The following is a 22,714-nucleotide window of genomic DNA, read 5'->3' on the forward strand; positions in this document are numbered from 1 at the left end:
GACTTTTTAAACTATTGTCAATGTCCATTACATATTCGAAAAGAAGTGGGAAGAAGAAGAAAAAAACATTTAATCCCACCCTCTATCCATAAATCAAAAGCTTACACATAATCAACCTTCTTCCCAAATATCTACTTTCTTTTACCCTAAATCAATTCAAAATGTACACCAATTATTCAAACAAGAAAAAATATCAAATTCAAAGTGCAGAAAAAAATGAAGTAATGATAACAACACAATGAAACTGAAGATAATTACTAACCCCCAAAACACCCTGTATCTCTTGAAAACCATACCATTATCCCTGATTTTAAATTGATTTATGTTTGAACATTTCTTTAGTTCCTCATTGAGACTGTTCCACAGCTTTACTCAAGAACTTGAAATGCTAAAACTTTTCCAAGTTGTCCATATCCTGTTTGTTTTGACATTGTGTTTCCCCTTTAACTTACAGTATAACCTCCCTCTCTCTGTTACAGTGGAGGCTCCCGCTCCGCCTCCTCTCCGCCACCAGAGGGAGCCTTCACCGGAGTATTGATCATTGGACATAAACTCAAATTCCCATCATACCTCTTACCTGGGACTGATTGCGTCACACACCTGCACCGCATTAGCACACACACATAAAAGCCACCTTCACACACACACTGTTGCGAAGTCTTGATTTGCCCCGGTGATCATTTCTGAGCGTTATTCCCTGTTTCTGGTTTTCTGGTTTTGACTTTGGACTGTTGGATTATTCTACGAGTGTTATCTGCCTGGCCTGATCTTGGACTGTCTTTGGATTGTGATTCTTGCTGCCTGCCCCGAACTCTGCCTGTTATCTAGATTATCCCTTTGCTCTGCCTGTATTGCTCTGTCTGCCTCGTCTTGACCCTGCCTGTACGACTCTGTTTATAATAAAGCTGCAAATGGATTCTTCCGTGTCCCGTGAGTCCTTACACTCTCTCTCTCTTCCTGAATAATATTTGAATATTTCTCGGTAATATATTATTTTTGGCTTTAAACATTATCTGGGCTGATTGATACTTCACAATAAATTCACCAAAAATTGTAATAATTTTTATAATATTTACTAAAGGAGTAATGAGTGAGTGTGATCCCTACCCATCTTATTGCTCTTTTTTGGAGCACAGATAGCGAATGTAATTAATTTTTGTAGTTGTGTCCCCAAATCTCAGCACAGTAAATGAAATATGGTAAAACCGCGAGAACAGCGAGATTTTTGATCCAGAACCTGCTTTGCTTTATTTCACACTTGAATTGATCTTGACAGTTTGGATTGTACATAATTAATGTGTGTATTTCCAACCGATTCTGTCAACTATAATTACCCCAATAAATGTATTTTCATGGACTCTATAAATTATAACCACATATATTTGTATGTTGACCTGAATATTAATGTTAAAATTCCCAAATATAAATATTTTAGTTTTATTTAAATTTAATGATAATTTATTTATATCAAACCATATCTTTTATTTGTTCATTTCTTTAGTGGCATCCTTCACTAGTTTCTGCAAGTTTTCACCTGAACAGAATATATTTGTATCATCTGAAAATAACACCATCTTCAACAACTTAGATATGTCATTAATTTACAAAATAAACAGTTTTGGTCCCAACACTGACGCCTGGGGGACACCACAAGCAATGAACATAGGCCGTTTCTCAATATGCCTTCTTGTCTGTACTTGTGTTCTTGTGGACTTGTAAAACGTCATCAGTCGCGGCCCAAGTACTGTCCCGGTAGTTTCGCCGGATTCGTCTATACACAAGTTTGCATTTTGGCAAGAACGGTTAAAAATCCCGGATGTGTTCTTGACACTCCCATTTTACCGAGGATGCATCGGTTGGTAACTTGTGTGAATTTGACGCAGAAATATCCCATAATTCATTTGGGCATTCGCGGAAGGAGCGGGAAGCAGAGAGAGGCAGGTCAATTTTAAGTTGTTACCTGAATATTACCCGCGTTTTTTACCGCCGTTGGCTAGTGATGTACACAAACAAACAACAGAAGCAGAATTAAAATGAGACAGGTTTTGCTTTATTGTTATGAATATACATTACATTGTTGTGTATGTAGAGTAATCCTTTAGGCTTGGGCGAGGCTGTTAACGTCAATAATTCTCGTTATGTTTGGGCACTGCAGACGGCGTCTGTGCAGGGGGTAACGTACTGCGCAATACCAGCAAGAACACATCGTCTCAAAATGTAAGCAGCGTTCTGTGTGCTCGTCACCTCGTGAGTTCGTTCTTCCAAGAACAACTTGCAAGAGCTTTCTTCCCAAGAACACAAGTCTGTTCTTTGATTTCTTGGTTTTGAGAAACGGACATACTTACCTGGAGCTTCCTAACTTCATAAACTGCTGTCTCTTACTTAGATAACTCCTCACCCCAGTAGCGGTTTTAGGCACGGGCGAAACCAAAATTACATCTTTAAGCAGTTTTTCCCTTAAAACATAATTTCTTCATGCCTTAAAATATCTTGAACATAACTCAACGGCCTCATTTAAAAAAAACAACAATAAAAACACCTTGCCTCATTTAGTATGCATAGTTCTATGAATATGCAAATGAGCCCCGCCTCCACTCACTCACTCAGAGATCCACTGGTTGACGATCACTCGTTGATCTGATTGGTTACAAGGTCGTTTGTGACGTCAGAAACACCAGCGATTTCACACCGTGTTTTTGAGACTGTCTTTGGTTCACTGCAGTTTTAAGGAGGAAATACTCAGCAATGCTGTCCACTTATGAATTTACACACATGCTTTATCTTAAATCACATTTAAAAACACCACATGGAGATATAAACGGCAAGCGGGAACGGCAGAACAAGTGAAACTTTTTTTATTTCTACAGTAGGTGCTATAATGAACAAACGAAGAGGTTGGAAGAGATTAAACAAAATAATTATTTACAAAGGTTAATATCTATGTACACACACAGGCAATTATTAAGGGAATTGGACAATGCCAAAGCAAAGAACAAAACAAAAACGCAAACTAACTTCTTTTTTTTGTTGTTTTTTTACCAATCTAATAGAAAATAAATGATAGACATCTTATCTACCCTACACTAAAAACACAGCACATGTCCCTAACCTGGTGTATTTATACAGAAACAAAGTGTGTACCATGTGTGTCACTGACATAACGAGTGAGGAAGAGAAAGAAACACACACACACACACACAAAAAAACAATAGCACTAATCAATAAACCATACGATTATCAATTCCATTGAAAAAAAAAAAAACATTTCCAGACGTTTCCCTGGACCTGCTGGTCATTATCCTTCTCTCTTTCCCGACCTGATGACTCAACTTCAGTCCAGAAATAAAGAGTCCACTGAATTGCCAAATTCCTATTTAATATGTTTCCCTTAAGTCCAGATGATATTGTGTGATATAGTGACATTAACTTATTTTTTGATGATCATTTTCCACTCTTGCCTGTTTTAGGATTAAACATGCTATTTAAAATAAAAGATATGTTTTTAAATTTCTGTTTATTTCCATAGTAATGTGATGTGTATACTCAAAGGCATGCCACGTTTTCTTTCTTTTTCTTTATTCAACCTTCTAAATCATAGGGCTATTCTAGGCAATAGGCACCCCAGAAAGATTAGTCCACATTTTGAAACTACATGATCTAATTTCAAGCTTTTTTGTCCTTATTTTCAATTGATGGTCCAGGTTTAAAATACTGATATGTCGCTGCTCCAGCTCCACAAACTCCAGCTACAGCAGCTACACCCACACCCCCCACCGCTGCAGCTGCAAATACTGTAGCTTTAGCAGCTCCTGCTAAATAAGCTCCTCCCCCACCTACTCCTGCTCCTAATGCTCCTGCTCGTGCAACATTTGCAAAGAGCAAATTTCTTTGAGTTTCCTCATATTTCTTTCTAGTGTAAAGTTCATTTTCACTCTCCATTTTCCTTATCTTTTCCACAAGCTCAGTGACCTGGGAGCGATCATTAGTTCTGTTTCTAAAAACCTGATATCTTCTATTACACTGATTAACTAACCTCTGCAGACTTTCCCCCATAAATTCTTCAATTGTTGTTTCACTGGAGTCTAATTCATCTCCATTTGTAAACAACACGATGGTGTTTTTTGAAGCCTCTTCACCATAGTTATCCTGGATCCACTTCACAGAATTCCTTTCCTCCTCTGTAAATTTAGTGCACACACTGATCACCAGCAGAAATGCATGAACACCATCACCAGAATGATTGAACATCTCTGCTATTTTATCTTTAAGTTGTCCTTTGCTCATTGATGTGTCACAGAGTCCCGGCGTGTCAATCACAGTGATTCTCTGGCCATCTACTATCACATTGTGTGCACTACATTTCTTAGTGACCGACTCTGAAGAACGTTTCTCCCTAAAAGCCTTTTTTCCCAGGATGGTGTTTCCTGTTGCGCTCTTCCCGGCTCCAGTTTTACCCAGCAGAACGATCCGGAGATCTTTTCTGTTGATATGCTCTAAAATAAGACAAAATACATACACCTTTTCTCTTATGCAAGATATTTTTTTTTATATTAAATAATATTGAATTAACTTAGAAACATTTTTAAAAACCTAACACTTAGATTATCCAAAAATAATAAATTATCAGAAAGCGTACTGCCTTGTTCTTTAAGACAAATAAATAAATACATTAAGCAATTACTCAACATTAAGTATACATATACTTAATATACTAGTGTTAAAGCAATCTGCCTTTATCTCATAGGAAAGTCCAACCCAGGACTTAAACATGGGTCCCCGTCATCCTCCAGCTCTTGTCTCGAGGTTGTACAGGCTATTTTGTCATTAGTTTGATTTGGCAAATCTTTTAACAGCATTTCACATAATGCCAGAACAAACATACAGATCTGAGATCAGTACTCACCCGTCTGTGCCATAGTTTTAAGGCGCCAGGTAAATCTGTGACACAAAATTATAGTTTGCAATTACACACATTAACAAATTCTACAAATGAAACACTTTGACAGTATAACAGCACAGCCTTCTAAACAACTTTAAGGACCCTCAATATTGTATAAATGTGTGTGTGTGTGTGTGTGTGTCAAATCCTGCCTTTTGAATCCTTTTAGTTCGGTATTGAAATAGATTCAATAGATCATATTACATTTATTTAATATAGGAAAAGGAAGAAAAAAACATCAGCTGGTCAAATTGTATTAATTTATACATTTTTTTTATTGTTTATTTTAATATAATTGTTACAACAAGGCGATTCCATTTTACATTCGCATGTTATCACATTTACGAAAAGTAGCTCTTTACGTCGACTCGTCATGTTATGATTTATTACATGAATGGTTAAAACGAAAAGCATAAAAAATGTGGATAACCATGCATTAATTTTTTTTAATGCAGATCAGGACCTCTGATTCACACTGATATATGAATCATTTCTTTTCAGACAAGATCTTGTATAGTTTAAAAGCTATCATTGATATTACAACTAATGATAATGGTTTAAAATGTCCTTTCATAAATTGCATTGTTCTTTTAACAACTCCATCTACTTTTCCTTTCTCTTCTTCCTTCTCTTGGTTCTTTTTCTCTTCCTCTTCTTTTCTGATCTCACTCTGAGCCTTCTGATACATTTCCGCAGTGTAGTATTCATCCATTCTTTCATTTTTAATCATCATATCCTTTATTTTCTCCAGCAGCTCAGTGACCTGAGTTCGATCGTTGTTCTCTGCATTATTAAAGGCATGATATGTCACCTTCAATTCATCTATAGCTAGGAGTTCATTTATCTTGATGCTCTCTTGCAGAAATTCATCTAGTGATTTTTCCAATTTATCAACTCCAGTGAACAACAGGATGATGAATCTCATAACATCTTCTCCAAAGTTTTTCTGAATCCATTTCACTGTGTTCTGCTCTTCCTCTGTAAATCTGTCGAGTTTGATGACCAGCAGAATCACATGAGGACCAGGATCAGACATCTGCAGATTCCTCTCAATCTCAACCTTCAGATCTTCTTCACTTGTGATGGATGTGTGAAACAGTCCAGGTGTGTCGATCACTGTGATGTTAATACCACCCACTTTTCCCTCATGTTTCTCACACTGTAGAGTTGTAGATTCAGAGGAGAACCCAACTTTAAATACATTTCTGCCAAAGATGGTGTTTCCTGTTGAACTCTTTCCTGATCCACTTTTACCCAGCAGGACAATCCTCATATCAGACACTGTGAAACAAAGACTAAAATAAAATCTGTTGGCTGTATATCAGTGTTTCAGAACAGAACAGAGATTTAGTCAAGACCAAACCAATATCATGCCTAGGGATGGGAATTGATAAGATTTTATCAATATCAAAGCCACTAACGATTCTGCTTATCGATCCGATTCTTTAACGATTCTCTTATCGATTCCTGATAGCACATGTGGGAAAAGGTAGTCATATGCTTTTTCAGGGGGGGAAACAAGTGGTTTTATTTGTTTTAACCACTTGACTAAGCAAACTGTACTTTTTATGTTAGTATGTAATAAATGGAACCTTATTGAAAAGTGTTACGATTAGTTATTCACCGATTATAAGTCCCGTGAGTTCAGTGTTGGAAGATCAGTTCAGTTGTTTTAACCATTTATTAAAACGAATCGGTTCAAATGAGTCATAAGTTCGCGAATTGAACGTGTCATCATCGGACGTGTGCGCGTTGTGTGATTATCCCGGCGGTTGGGACATCCCACAAGATGTGTGTCAAAGAAAACATTTCATCACTGGATCGTTTTTTTTTTTCGTTTATTTGAAGTGTGGTTTATTTCAGCTGAATGTGTGGAACGCTTTTCAGAGAAGATAATAAGGCAACGTAGGCCTATTTTAGCACAATTCACGCCCAGCGGTAATTCTGGAAAACCAAATCTCCGAATGCTCCACATTTAGTCTCCTGACCTTACCATCGTGTCGATTATTTTGATTAATATGTGCGAGGGAGAGAGAGAGCAAGACAGCGCTTAGTTTTGTGACGATGAAGCCTGAGAGAGGTGCACACGCACGACCGGGGCTCTCTCTCACTCCTTGCTCGTTCAGTTTAACATGCGCGCTGTCACAAGCGCAGCGGTTCATCACTACAGAGAGAGACAGTTTTACTCACCGATCAAATAAGGCTTTGGCAGTACAAAAATTCGCTTGGGACAGTTGTGAAAAAATACAACAGAGACAGTTGTGAGTTCACGGTCTGTAGCCTACATACAATGGTTGAGTCAGAGCAGGAGCATCGATAAGAGGAATCGTTAACGTCGAGGGCATACAATCAAGGGATGGATCGTAAAACTTAGAACCGGTTCTCGAGTGGAACCGGTTCTCGATTCCCATCCCTAATCATGCCCTTCATTTATAGCATGTTGAGTAGAAACCATTATATTTGATCTTGTTTGATTGGGTATCACCAGCAGAGTTTCAAACGGGACCTTTTATGCCCCTTAATTGATTATAGCTTATCAAAATTGCCCCTGTTTTGGTTTGAGAAAAAAACACAACATTTTTGTGTTTCCCTTTAAATGCAAATAAGCTGCTGCTCACCACCCTCTTTCCAGAAGAGGGCGGAGCCTTTACAGCTCATGCTTCGGATACTCAATAACATCAAAACTGGAGAATCTCAGCAGACAAAATGTCAATAATTGTCAGTAGCAGTGTTCAGCCAGAGGCAGACAATGATGGAGAGACTTAGGAAGAAGTTACAAATTTCAGAATGCAACGGGACGTTTCTGAATGGTTAGTGGATACATGGATTATGGATTTGTTGTGGAGTAGGGTTGATTCAACTCATCGACTAGTATAGTCAGGCCCACTTTACTATTGTAAATATGGTATGTAACAAGATTAACTTGGAAGCGAGGGTTTACAGATCAAAATGCAAGCGGGAGAAGTCTTGTGTTACAGTCGCCACAATTGCAAACGTCTGTTTTTGAGCCATTGGGTGTATTTGACCTAACTGTTACACTGTACATGACGCAAGTATGATAGTATGACAGTAATGACGTATAACAGTAGATATTTAGGTTTTTACGTTAGCAGTTTGTACGTTAGGTGCGTCGTCATTGGGATTGGGATTGAATCCTTAGGGAATCAGGTCACTGATAAATATCATTGATAAATATACCAGGGTTCAGTCGTATTGTGCAGATAATTGGTCCGTTCGGGCAAATCTTCTCACACTTTTGAAATGCTCTGGTGAACGCATGCACAGTATGGTGATTCAATACATGAATACCCATGGCCATCCTCTCAGGATACCTGGAATCACTGAAACAAGAACCCCAGGCACATCGTTTTACCATTTTTGTAGGATAAACACCGCGTTAAAACGGATCTTCCAATGTTCATCTTTGGCGCAGAAACCTAAAAAGGTCAGAGTTCAGGGGCCTCATGTATAAAACTTTGCGTAGATTTCATCCTTAAAGTGTGCGTACGCACATAAGGCAGAATTTGCGTACCTACAACAGTTTTCAGATTTATAAAACCGTTCGTACGCCAGAACCTGCGCAAAATTCACTTTATAAATCCCTGTCAGCGAAAGAATGCGCACACGTGCGTCTTCTCCCTGAAATAACCATATGGAGATTACAACGCCTAGTTTTACTATGCATATCCTCATCTGCATATCATTTGCATATGATTATTCATCCACGTGATACCAAGTTTAACAGTACAAGACGTTAGGAAAATATGAAATGCGGATGTGCCGTCACATTATTACAAACATATTTTTTAGTAGCCTATATCCTTGCCTTGTTTTTGAATGAATAAATCAAATAGTGTTAAATACATTTCAGAGAAAGTTTTTCTCAATCTTTTCCACTGGCCAAATAGTATTTTTAATTGATTTATATTTTAATGGAAACTGATAGACATGGTTGTGCATTATTTGCACAAAACAATTTTCTCAGACAATCTGCTATTATCATGATTAGAAATTATCTCTAGTTAAAACATTAAAACACAGCATGCCAGAAGAAAAGTGTTAAAAAGCATTGCATCCATAACAAATAGGTCTATTTCTATTTATTGAATATATATTTTTGTAACTTCTCCGTAATGATTTCATGTAGTTTAAGTGTTTAGCTCCATTAATGAGAATGGCATATTCAATATAGGCTAAATGTTTATATCAGAAGTAAAACATAGTTTAAATCATTATTTTATTTATTTAAACTGTTATTGTGAATATGGACTGTATTTATGATTTGGACTCATAATGAAGATTTACGGTTTTACTCCATCTGCCGTTAGATTATGTGGGTCAGTTTCACCAAACGGCCCAACGCGCGTGCTGGCGCGGTCATTTAAGAAGGGATGGATGTTTGCTTCAAGTGATGATAGGTTTGTGAATTTATAATTGAATTATATTTCTGTAAATGTATAATTTTCTTTAGATTCTCTGTCTAATAGTGACCAAAAAGACACTTAACTCCAGCTCAACATCGGTGTCGCCAAAACCCATACTCTTCTAAAAGAGTGCGTACACATGGTCAAGAGCATCCTTATGGTGCGCACTTATTTACGCCAAGTTTATTTTTTATAAATCCCGATATGTGCATGGAAAAATGCGTACGCATATTTCTATGCTCATTTTGTGCGTACGCAACGTTTATACATCAGGCCCCTGGTCCCTGTGCAACTGATATTCAACTGCCATTGGCTCATTTGTGTTAAAGGGGAGGGGCTTATCGAATTTTAAGAATGTTCAGTGCAATATTAAAGCGTTACTTTGTTCAAAAATGAGAATTATGTCAGTAATTACTCACCCTCATGTTGTTCCAACCCCATAAGACTTTCGTTCATCTTCGGAACACTAATTAAGATTTTTTTAATGAATTCTGAGAGTGTCTCACTCCTCCATAGACTTCAATTGGATCAAAACTTGCCAGCCCAGAAAAGTTAGTAAAGACATTGTTAAAATTGTACAAGTGATATGATAGTCCTTCACATCTATTGCAATCTCAAAATTCAGGCCAGTTGATTATAACATAGAACATCAAAATCAACTGCAGGCGGTAGATCCTTATTCCAATATAGCACCAAAACTTTGGATCAATCTCCCAAACATTGTCCGTGAAGCAGACACAGCTCAAAGCTAGACTAAAAACACATCTGTTTGATCTTGCATACACATAACACATTATAGACTTCTATAATTCAATGTTAGGCTGCATAGATTAGGTTGGCCGGATCCGGGAGCACCCTATAAATTCTGATGTACTTGTTACATCATAAGAAGAATGGCATCTATGCTAATATTAGTCTCTCTGTTTATCCCGAGGTTCGAGGTTGGAACTGTGCTTGGACGCATCGATAACGCAGGCCTGAAGTCTCAACTAGTCCCTTCCCTGTGAAGACCTCCTTTTCGTTGAATTATCCCGTTGTTGGGATAATTCTGGTTCATGTGGCTACACCAAAGCAATAATATTTCTGTATTATAATTTTTTTGGCCAGACAAGTAGTTTGTTGAGGGTTATTTTTTTAGGAAAGGACAACATGCCTGCGCAGTGCGCACATATACTTAAACGTTGTAAACCTTTATAATTAACTCTTAAAACGCATGTGCACGCCATCAGTGTTCTCACAGGTTCGAGCTTTTCAAAGTTTGCTCAGAGAGAATGTTACAGTTTTCTATTAAAATTAGTGTTAGTGGCCCCTAAGTTAAAGCTGCAGTAGGTAACTTTTGTAAACAAATATTTTTTTGTTTGTTAAACAAAACAGAACTCAATCCCCACTGACTAGTATGTGTTTTTTCATACTATGGTAGTCATTGGGGAATGAGATCTGTTTGATTAAAACATTCTTCCAAATATCTTCCTTTATGTTCAGCAGAACAAATAAACACATAGAGGTTTGGAACGACATGAGGGTGAGTAAATACTGAAACAGAATTTTCATTTTTGGGTGAACTAACCTAGCCTGACTTCATCATACTCATATTCAAGAGAGAATATGAGTCTGAAACTGCTTCATTGGGCTTTGATTATGAGGCGTATCTTAACCGAACCAGGAAAAAAAAACTCTGCGCTCAATTGGATAGTCGGTAGACCTACAACCAATCAGAGCAATGCAGTAAGTCAACTACTTTGCATAGCGCATCCTAACTTACTTCTTTTAGAAGTTAAATAACGAGTGTTGCTTCTTACTTGGTCCTTCATGAGTGCGACCAAAGGAGAAATCACAACGACCACAGGCTTTTCATTACGTCCCATCTTCTTAGCAACCATCAGAGCCAGCTGATAAGTTACACTTTTCCCGAATCATGTAGTCCAGGACGGCAGAATTATCTTTCCGAAATGCCTTGATTGCAGTTTTCTGTTTGACTATTAAGATGAATGCGCTGACAATTTATTTTACAACAGACGCGACCGCGGAATCTATACATCTCAATTCTCCAGCTGCAGTCATCTCTGAGGGAGACCAGTTAGCGCTCTTTGATAACGTGATGATTACGTCCCTGCAGATCATCTGTCCATCATCGTTTAAAGCCCGCCCTGGCAATTTGATTGGCCCGATGATTTCTGGACTGATCATAATTTCTCCTCAATGGATCGAGTCCAGACCGAACTTCCCAAACAAGAAATATTGTGGGCGGGGTTCGGGCAGGCATCCAGGCTAGAACTAACCATAAGTTTATCAAGCGACAAGAATACTTTTTGTGCGAAAAAAATAAATGAATTTGTGTTTCAAACGAAAGTCTTAAAAGGTTGGAACAATTGGGTGAGTAAAAGTATAGAATTTCTTCTAATCCTTTAAAAGCGCCTTTCAATTGTTCAACACAAATGGGACTGAATAATATTTTACACAGTGATTATCATTTATTTTTATCTCCTTAACTAAATTGCTAAATGAGTAACACTAATAAAGAAAAAAATAATCAGAAAAACATGCATTTACAATGCTTTTTAATTTCACCATTAAAATGTAAGCACCCTTTTCCCCTTTTCATAAGGATAAATTCGAAAACTTACTTGATGATGATTTATAGACTGCAGGTAATCTTTGACCTGTTGTGTGAACAAGATGTGCGGTTCTGTAATAAGAAAGAATGTGCATGTGAATATATCAGTCTAAAAGGGGAATAGAGAGTTTCATTTCCTTACTCTCTGTTAATAACATTGAACCAACACGCCCAATGTAATGTGCCTGTAAATGAAGGTTGTAAGCCAGTCTCTTGGTTATTTGTTGAAAATGTTTTAAGTCACCTTTATAATGATCAGTGTTTTATTTAGTTGGGCGTGTGTTTGTGTTTTAACTATTATTAGGGGCCAAGCCCCGAAGGGGATAGCCCCTATTGTATCTGTTAGTTTTCTTATTATTATTATTCCGTAGATGGAAGTCTATGGCAGCCCTATGAACCGTACATAGGAAAATGATGAAATTTGGCACACTTGTAGTGATGGTAATGAAAAGTAATTGTAGCAATTTTTGAGTCTCTAGGACCAACTCTATAGTGCCACCACCAGTTCAAAAATTCAACATTAAAATGGTTATAACTTTTGAAGCCTTTGATCTAGAGACATTAAACTTTGTACACCTGATTCCACTCATCATGCTGATCCAATACCTCACATTAAAGGGGTCATATAATGCCATTTTTGTAAAAGTTAATATGAATGTTTAGGATCTAAATGAAAACTTTGTAATATACTTTTATTAAAAATTCTCATTAGTATTTTAAGAAAACACCATTTCACCTGGTGAAAATCAGCTCTTGTTTTCAGCAAGCCGTTTGAGTGTCATATGCCTTTAAATAATAAACCCCGCCCCTCTGTTCTGCGGGCGTGAACGCACGTGGAGTGTTGTCTTGACAACAGTTGAAGGTTTTGGAGAGAGAATGACAGCGAAATTCAAGATGACAGCCACATAGAAGGCTTGAGGACGATTCTGAATGGTTGGTTAACGTAATGTTACTTTGATCTATCTTTGTATGCACTGGCAGGGTAGAGTAGTGAGATACAAACGCTGTGTGTTTACTGATGTAGCCTATACGTTAGTTCATTGACAGATTGACGTTACAACTAATGGTCAAGAAAAACTTTTTCCCGCGATTTGCAAAGATTAATAAAACTTTAGGTGCAGAGGGAACATAAACAGTTGGTACCGATTATTTTTTCAGGAGCAGCTTCTTAGCAAAACCAGCTTTATACTGATCCTCGTTTATAAACTGCGTCTAAACTGCGTCTTCATCGGTTCAAATTTAGGAACATCAGAATGATTTCTGTGTTTGTTATTGCACCCAAGAAGAGAACACCACAATCTCAGACGCCATTCTGCTCCAGTGTATCAACCATGACGGACTATAGTCTACGACGACAGCTCGCTCAGGACGGGTCTGTGTTGAAACACTGCTGTCAATCAACAACCGCGGGAGGGGCGTGCGACCATGTGATGTCACACGGTCGAACGGCTCGATTTGAGACAGGAAAAAAAAGGAGATTAAAACAAAACCACTGGATGGATTTTTATCATTAAATGATGATTGTGTACAGGCACTGACACATTGCAGTACAAAGTGTAAAACTTGTAAAAGTGCATGTACCATTATATGACCCCTTTAAGACTCCGCCCATTACTGAATTGGCCATTTTGAAAAGTACAATACAATAGTTTTTTCACTACTCTTCAAATTTTGTCCAATTTTGTCCAAGCATGTGCTCAAATGATCTTCAGACTGAGCTGCATAGAAATGACAGAACAGAATTTTTTATCCTAGAAAAAAAAAGTTATGATATCACAAAGTTATAACGAGGTTCACCCAAAATTGGCTAAGAGGTTGTACATCGGCCAAAGTTTGATCAATCGAAACGAAAATTGGTACGCTTCACCGGATGCATGATCTGAGGTTCCATGACAAAGTTGGGAACAGCGTATGCTATGGGTCATGAGATATGCAAATTGCTATTTTGGCCAAATACTTTTGAACACTTTGTCAGAAAATCATAATTGTGGTATCTATGGGCTCCTTGTATCATGCTGAATCTGTGGATATCGATTTTGTCATGATGGGATGTTCCCCATGTCCGCCATTTTGAATTTTGTCATAATTTGCAATATCTTTTAAACTATTTGAAATTATTCACCAAATTTGGTATGGATCATCATTAGCATGGCCCGGAGGTACCTGAGAAGTTTGATCACAGCCCCACCTAGTGTTCCAGAGATATCATTGTTTTTTTAAAAAAAAAAAAACGCTTATGACTTTTGCTAACATTGCTTGAAATTTTATTTCTTTATGTCAATATATTCCTTGGGTTATGCCAATTTCAACGATATATCATACAGTATGTTATTTTTCAACAATGTGACTGGTTGCCATAATAGAGCGAATGTAAAACAGGTTTTTCGCTGCTTTTCCTTCAAAATTTGTCCAAAAAAAAGTTTAAAAAAGTTAAAAGTATTGAAAAAATTGGCATAGTGATTGTAAAAAACTGTAAGCAAACCACAGTGTATGAGTATAAAGCAAATGCTGAGTGAAGCAAAAGGCTATAACTTTGAAGATTGTTTAATCAAATTCAATGTATAGCAAGCGTTAAAACGTGAATTATGCAATGTTCAAAAGAATCCTAGTAAAAAAAAAATAGATTAGAAAAGTTAGTCGAGATAACCTTTAAGTTGGCTTGAAACCTTGAAAGTTTGGACCAGAAAGTTTAAAGAAGGTTAAAGTAGTTTGAAGTAGTTTAAAGTTTTATATACTGTAGTTTATTAGTTAGAAAGAAAAAGAAAGATTAGTTTGAAATACAAAAGAAAGATTAGTTAGAAGGAAAAAAGAAAGATTAGTTTGAAAGAAAAAAGAAAGATTAGTTAGAAAGAAAAAAGAAAGATTAGTTAGAAAGAAAAAGAAAGATTAGTTTGAAGGAAAAAAGAAAGATTAGTTTGAAAGAAAAAAGAAAGATAGTTAAAAGGAAAAGATAGAAAAAACTAGAGAGATAGATGAGTGACAGGCTTTCTGACATAGAGATAATGGGTTCAAGCCCCATGTTATACAACTTCAGATGATTGTGTAATTTGGAGCCAATGATTGCTGCAGTTCTACCTTCAACAACTTAAGTCTCTCTAAAATTAAGCAAACCACAGTGTATAAAGCAAATGCTGAGTGAAGCAAAAGGCTAACTTTGAAGATTGTTAAATCAAATTCAATGTATAGCAAGCATTAAAACATGAATTGTGCATTGCTCAAAAGATTCCTAGAAAAAAGAATAAAAAGTTTGTCGAGATAACTTTTAAGTTGGCTTGTGAAGGTTTGGACCAGAAAGTTTGAAGAAGGTTAAAGCAGTTTGAAGTAGTTTAAAGTTTTAAATAGTTTAAAGTTAAAAGAAAGATTAGTTTCAAAGAAAAAATAAATAAATATTAGTTAGAAAGAAAAAAATAAAGAATAGTTAGAAAGAAAAAAGAAAGATTTGTTAGAAGGAAAAAGAAATACAGTATAAGTTAGAAAGACAAAAGAAAAAATAGTTAGACAAAAGAAAGATTAGTAAGAAAGAAAAAAGAAAGATTATTTAGAAAGAAAAACGTTAGATAGCTAGAAAGAAAAAAAAGATGTAAAAGGAAAAGATAGTTAGAAGAAAGAAGATAGATATGAACATTCTGCAATGAAAGTCTGTGGGATTTTTAAGGTTTTTAATATTAATTTTAAAGAAAACTGAAAGTCAAATTAGCTAGAAAAGATATAGCAACTCGAGTCAGTTAACAGTCTGAGTGTCTGAGCTGAGTTTGGACTATGTAGTTAAAGCTCTAAGAGGAGTTAGAGTCAGAATTTTAAGAAGAAAAAGAAGTTTATATAGGATTTCAGTAAGTTGGCTCTCACAAGCCAACTTCATCATGCATCCAAACGAGCCAAACCACCTTCTGCATCTTGGCAAACCCACAATTTTCCAGTGGTGCAGTGAGATGAGTGACAGGCTTCCGACCCAGAGATAGTGTGTTCTAGTCCTGGACAACTTTAAAATTGAGTTAAGTTGTCATTTAATTTCCTTTATCATACTGATAAGCATTGTACTATTATTTTTTCTTATTAAATATACTGTGTTCCATTTATATACAAAGTCTTCCTTTTGAGTTCATTCTCTTTTTGACTACTGAACCTCAGCAGCTGGATGAACTTATTTCTTCTGTGAGGTAAGAAGTTATGAAGTAAGAATACTTTGGTTACTAAAGTTTCTTTTAAAGTTTTGAAAGCAAAGTATTTTTAACTACTTTTTGAAGCCATGGAACCAATTAAGGCTTGGCCCCGTATGGCTGCTTGCAGCTTTAAAGCTGCAGTCGGCAAGTCTGGCAGATTGAGTGGACTTAGGCAACATTTTGAATGTTTACAACTCTCATGCCCCTCCCCACTATCAACGAATACCCTCCCACAGAGTTCGTGCTCGTCAGTGCGTGTATTTTAGTTTCTTATATATATATATATATATATATATATATATATATATATAGTTGACTCATCATTAATCACAACTTCATCTCACATTTTAACTGTTCTAAATGTACCTTAAATTGATACTTTTTTAAGTTAATAACTAATAATCGTTGCGACAGAAGTGAATCAATCAAAATTACCTTTAGCTGGAAAATAACATTATTCTTGAGCTGCCATAAAGCCAAAACAATCTCTTTCTTTAATTTCCTAATATAAAGGGTTTGGAGAAATCTACATTGTTAAAAGCGCTATATAGTAAATGAAGATGACTTGACTTGACTACAGTGGTTCAACTATAACCATATATATATATATATATATATATATATATATATATTAATTTGTGTTCCAAAGATGAACGAAAGTCTTAAAGGGTTGGAAAAATTGAGTAAGTAAAAAGTAAAGAAGTTCTTCTAATCCTTTAAAAGTTGAAGAGCCTTTTAAGTGTTCAACACAAATGGGACTGAATAATATTTCACACAGTGATTATTATTCCTTTTTATCTCCTTAATTAATTTGCAAAATGAGTACAACATATAATAATAAATAATATAATCATCAGAAAAAAAAAATATATACAACACTTTTTGTTTTGAATTCACCATTAAAATGTAAGGACACTTTTCCTCTTTTCATAAGGATAAATTAGAAAACTTACTTGATGATGATTTATAGACTGCAGGTAATCTTTGACCTGTTGTGTGAACAAGATGTGCGGTTCTGTAATAAGAAAGAATGTGCATGTGAATATATCAGTCTAAAAGGGGAATAGAGAGTTTCATTTCCTTACTCTCTGTTAATCACAATGAACAAACGCGCCCAATGCAAGTGACATAACGTTTCCTGTAAATGAAGGCTGTTCTTGTAAGTCAGTCTCTTGGTTATACTGTATGTTGAAAATGTTTTAAGTCAACATTATAATGATCAGTGTTTTATTTAGTTGGGCGTGTGTTTGTGTTTAATATTATTAGGGCCCAAGCCCTGAAAGGGCGAAGGCCCTATTGTTTTCCTAAGGATTATTTATTATTATTATTTTGTAACCTTTTGGGCATTTTTGGGGCCCTTAACGTGCTCGAAAACTCTTGAAACTTTGCACATGGGTCAGAACCCGCGGCCATCAGAGCTGGGCTGAAGCTGGTACCCGGGCGTGGCAGGGCGGCTCGTCAGCGCCCCCTGGAACGGGGTACGAACACTTGGTCCATAACTCAAACACGTTTGTATGTAATAATATGAAACTCTGTGCACATGTTGATCTCATAGTTTCATCTATACCTCGCGCTTTTACTTTTTACCCCAGCCCAACAGGAAGTCGGCTATTGAGGTTTGTTTGTAAAACGCTCGCAATGGAATGTTAAATACTCCTCCTAGAGCTTTGATCCAAATTCGACAAAACTCTGTCAGCATGAAGTCAAGACATTGAGGATGAAAGTTTGCGAGGGGATTTTTGATATCTCGAACGGTTTGGCCGTGGCGAGGAAACGAAATCATGGCAAGAAACGTGAACCAGGAAGTGTGTTATAACTTCAGCATACATTAACTGATCTTGATGAAACTTCAGCAGTGTGTTCGCTGTAAGAGGACGATCACATGGATGTGACTATTGTGAGTCAAAGTTATAGCGCCACCAACTGGCAGCAGGAAGTGTGTCACTTTCAAAATGCTTTGATATCACCCTTTTATTTTTACCCGATTTGCTTCAAACATCATCTGTATAATGTAAACATACGGCAGATGTAGACCTGTGAATGGATTCTTGATATCTTTGAAACTGTTGCCGTGGCGACGCATCAAACGTTACCATTCTTTTAGGATGCTTTTGAGACCCTTAGCATGCTTGAAATTGCATGAAACTCGACAGACACATCACATTTATTAGCCAGTAGACACGTGCAAAGTTTCAGAAACGGGCGTGGTGAGGGCTCAGTAGCGCCACCTTTTGACAAAAGTGGGGTTGTTAGTTTTATCTACAGTTACAAAAATCGGTATGTATATTGTACTCCTCGAGCCGGACAACTTTCTAATTGACACTCATTAGTTAGGACCCACAGAAAGTCAGATATGTTTGTTTGAATGTGGTCTTGCTCAATCTGAGCCTGCTGTCTTTGCCTGTCTGTCTATGTGTGTGTGTTTGTAGGGGGAGGGGTATTAACCATTTCACTCCTGTGTGTATGGCCTGCATAAAAAATAAATGCCTTAAGCCTGGTATTTTTTTTAATAAGTTTTTTATTTTTTTATAAGTAAAGGCATATAACCAGTTTAATTGTAGTGCATTAATAGTTTTATATAATTAGTTTATTAATTAAATTAACTTGGTCCATAAACTTGATCTGAAAATTTGGTCCATAAATCAAACACACTTGCATGTAATAATATGACTTGAGTGTTAATCACATCATGTTTTCAGTTTGAATATAAAATATATAAATTATGTAAAAAAAAAATAAAGTTGATCCAGCTGGAGCGCAGGCTGAGAATAGCGCTGTCATGACTGGATCAGAGATCATCAGTCATGCCTTCTCATACCTTACGCGCACACCACGCCCACTTACATCAGATCACATCAACATGTCAGCCGGAGGGATAACGAGGGTCGTCGTCGCTTTTGGATTCAAGAATTTCTTACAACAAGATGGCAAAAGAACAGCGCTTTGCAAGACATGCAACGTTAAGATCGCGGACAGTCAGATGACAACCTCCAATTTCGTCCGTCATTTGAAGAGCCATATTCTGCCCAGTAAGTGCTTGTCAATTTGTTAATGTTATCTGGTTAGCTCGTTCGTAGTTAGCTAGCTAATGTAAGTTAAAGGAGAACTCCGGCGCAAAATTACACATTGTTACCTAGTCAACCGTTATCTGAGATTTGTTTTCATGACTGCCGAATGTAAATAGTTTTATCTATAAAAACAGTTTAGCCTATAAGTGACGTCCGACATTCTGCATATTGTGTTATTGTGTTAAGCCCCACTAAAGGCATAAAAAACTGTAAAGCACAATCAAGTTTTCACACTATATTCCAAGACTTCTAAAGTCATTCAATAGCTTAATGTGTGGTAAAATTAATATTTTAGTCTCTAAGTTAAAGTTAACGGAAAGTCATCTCGCCTCAGTCATTCTCCATGCATCAGCATTAGCGCGTCGCGTTCGGTTGCGACAGTAACACGACGACACTCTCTTCAAGATCAATGTTCCCAATATTATACTTTATTTGTAGATAAGGCATAAAGGTCTATGATTTGCATAAAATGACTATCTTGCTGGAGTGGAGTTTATTGCCCTTTAGAATACACTAAGCATTAGTGCTGCACGATTAATTATATCGCAGTCGTAATATTGATCTCAAACCTATGCAATTATATAACGCAAAATGCCGCGATTTTAAATGAAATAAACAAAGTAGGGCTATTAGCGCAGCATCTCTTCTTTTTTGTCATCCTTTGACTAGTGTTACAAGATCCCCCTCTTATTGGTTCAAATGCCTTTTCGCATTTTGCACGACAAGAAGTGAAAAGCTGCCTGTGAGTGCCCTAGATTAGAATAGATGAGACTCGCATAATGCGCATGCACTGACCGTGTGCCAGCCCAGAATAAACAGTTCTCTTTCGAGCTTGAACGAACAATAGCACACACAATTATGCCAAAATGTGAGAGTTGTGAGTTGTGCTATGAGGCGCGTGTGAGATCCGCGTCTCGGCAACGGGTGCTCTTAAAGGGCCAGCAGCGAATAAAGCGTTCTTTCAGTAAAGTTAAAAGAACAAAGGGAAATTAGAAAATTACTCACTGATCTTGAGTAAAGAACTTTTGTAGCTTTAATAAGGATTATTATATATATAATTTATGATTCAGGCAGCGCAGACTGTTTGATAACTTTATTCAATTTCTGTACCTGTTAAGACAGGAAGGGCACAGGTAAATATGTTTTTTATTATGGGTTTATGTGGGGATTGTTTGAAGTTCACTTAATTTAAAAGCTGTTATATATTTTTTTTAAGCCTAATAATTTTTTAAAAAGTTGATGGCTTTCAATTGATGGAATCACTGTAATGTTGGTTTGGTTGATGGTTTATTGATCATTATAGGTGTTATCAATCATTTATTTTTGTTGTTGTTGTTGTTTTTAGTTTGAGTTGAGAAATAAACATTAATCTGTGTGTGCATTTTACTTTAGAACCAAGCAAGTTGGACTCATGAAACCATTTTATTATATCGGAGTCGCAAATCGCAATTGCAATATTGGCTCAATAATGGCAATATGACATTTTCCCAAATCGTGCAGCCCTACTAAGCATAGATTATAGATACCATCCCTTCGCTATGTTCTTTTCAATGTGAAGCGTTGCGTGCTGTGACTTGGTGTTGCTTCAAGTGCATCATTCTGCACACGGGATGCGCATGATTGCTTATAATACTTTGGGGAGACAAGGGGGCGTGGCCTAAGGGAATATCACTCGTGATGTTAAGTGATGTTACCCCGCCATCGCTGATACAACCTTTAGCAGTCATGTTTTTGCTTCTTGAGAGAGAGAGAAAGTGTGTGTGTGTGTGTGTGTGTGTGAGCAGTGGCGGTTCTAGGCGGGGGCCTGGGGGGGCCAGTGCCCCTGCGACAACAAGCTTGGACCCCCTTGTGGCCCCCCTAAATGTGGAGTCAGTGTAAAATATTTTTTTTATAGTGTGTCACGCATTGAGCATGACAGTCACTCGTTTCAGTCTTTTGTCTCACACTCCCGTCACACATTGTATTTCTCATGCGGAAAAACTATTAATAATATATTTAATATACGCAATTTCTCTGGCCGCGCCGCTCTCACGTGAGAATCAAGCGCGTCTCGCCTGGAGTTCAGCAGTCGACCCTGCTACGCATCAGCCAATCAAAAAAAGAGAAGTGCTACTTAATAGCCAATCAGAAAAGGGCACTATTGTATCTGGGTAAAATTTAACGCAACAACCAATGAAAAAAAGCATATCCTGGAATTGTTCATATGATTCTGTTACAACATCTTCCGAAAGTTTCTTCACCCGTCCCACAGATGAAACTAATCACTGGAGCTCCGAACATCACTTGGAGCACGGAGTAAGTCATGATCTCCTGTTTTAATGTTACAACAAATTCACAACTTGTTTGACAAAAACTATGACAACTTGACTGATGTAAGATGAATCTTTCCCGTAGCGTAAGCTAGCTTACGCAATGCTCGTTCCCTCATCTAGAGAGAACCGAGGTTACGTTAGGTAATCGATTCGTTTCCCATTTAATTAGTATCAGTCTGTAACTTAGACAACAGTTTTACAGCCTGTTCACTGACAACACCTGCTCAGAACAAGTAGTCTAGGCCTAGTCATCTTATTACACGAATCACGATGACTGACATATTGTCACATTATAAACATCTCTCTCTCCAAATAGGCGTAAAAATTTTATTAGCACTAGATAAATTAAAGTGTAATGCATAGTCGATTTTAAAACATCTCTCTCTCCAAATAGGCTTAATAATTTTATTAGCACTAGATAAATTAAAGTGTATTGCATAGTCGATTTTATAGGTCACTTTTAAAATCATGTCATATTTTATAATTATATCCTGGCCAAGGATGCATTAATTATTGCTTCTGTCTTTCAAAGATGTCAGGAAAAAAACAATTATAAAAAAGCTCATTCACCCTGAGAGGAAAGCCCCCTAAAAAGGCCAGTTTAGAGGATAATTTGCTGATCTTTTTCCAAAAAAAAAAAAAAAAACCCCACAAAAATCGTAGATTAATTTGTAAAAATTATATATATATATATATATATATATATATATACATACATACTGTATATTCAATGTAAAAAAATAAAATGGAAATTCAAATACAGACTGATATATGTAATGCAAATGTAAAAATATAATGGAAATGCAAATTGTTGGATAATTATAAACATGGTATTTTGCTTATTTATGCATTCAGTGCAGTGCAGAAAATGATAAGGTCTAAATGTAACTGGCCCCTCTAACAGTACAACTGGCCCCAGCTTGGCCCCCCCAGTTGAAATGGTCTAGAACCGCCACTGTGTGTGAGAGAGAGAGAAAGAGAGAGAGAGAGAGAGAGAGAGAGAGAGAGAGAGAGAGAGAGAGAGAGAGAGAGAGAGAGAGAGAGAGAGAGAGAGGAGAAATGTAACAAAGTTTAATATTGTTTGTAAACTGTGTTTGAGAGAGAGGAAGGTGTTCAGAGAGTCTGTAGGATGTTAAGCTGTTATTTGTTTTATGGACTCAATGTTGAAAATTTAAAACATTTCAAACACACTGTTGG

General features: G+C 36.8%; 2 protein-coding genes across 2 annotated transcripts; both read right to left on the reverse strand.

The window, feature by feature from the left end:
* Positions 1 to 2,837: 2,837 nt before the first annotated feature.
* On the reverse strand, positions 2,838 to 12,052 carry LOC120461504 (uncharacterized). The gene is made up of 3 exons (XM_039649729.2): positions 11,988 to 12,052; positions 4,904 to 4,938; positions 2,838 to 4,493 (listed from the first exon to the last, which is right to left on the reverse strand). Exons 2-3 carry the CDS (start codon positions 4,914 to 4,916, stop codon positions 3,664 to 3,666), a joined length of 843 nt encoding a protein of 280 aa, XP_039505663.2. The 5' UTR covers positions 4,917 to 4,938; positions 11,988 to 12,052; the 3' UTR covers positions 2,838 to 3,663.
* LOC120461565 (GTPase IMAP family member 4) lies at positions 4,976 to 12,046 on the reverse strand. The gene is made up of 2 exons (XM_089130896.1): positions 11,988 to 12,046; positions 4,976 to 6,220 (listed from the first exon to the last, which is right to left on the reverse strand). Coding segments are annotated over exons 1-2 (795 nt in total). The 5' UTR covers positions 11,989 to 12,046; the 3' UTR covers positions 4,976 to 5,426.
* Positions 12,053 to 22,714: the final 10,662 nt, after the last annotated feature.

Source organism: Pimephales promelas, chromosome 5 (assembly GCF_988280905.1).
Source record: "Pimephales promelas chromosome 5, fPimPro1.hap1.1, whole genome shotgun sequence".
NCBI classification, from domain to species: domain Eukaryota; kingdom Metazoa; phylum Chordata; class Actinopteri; order Cypriniformes; family Leuciscidae; genus Pimephales; species Pimephales promelas.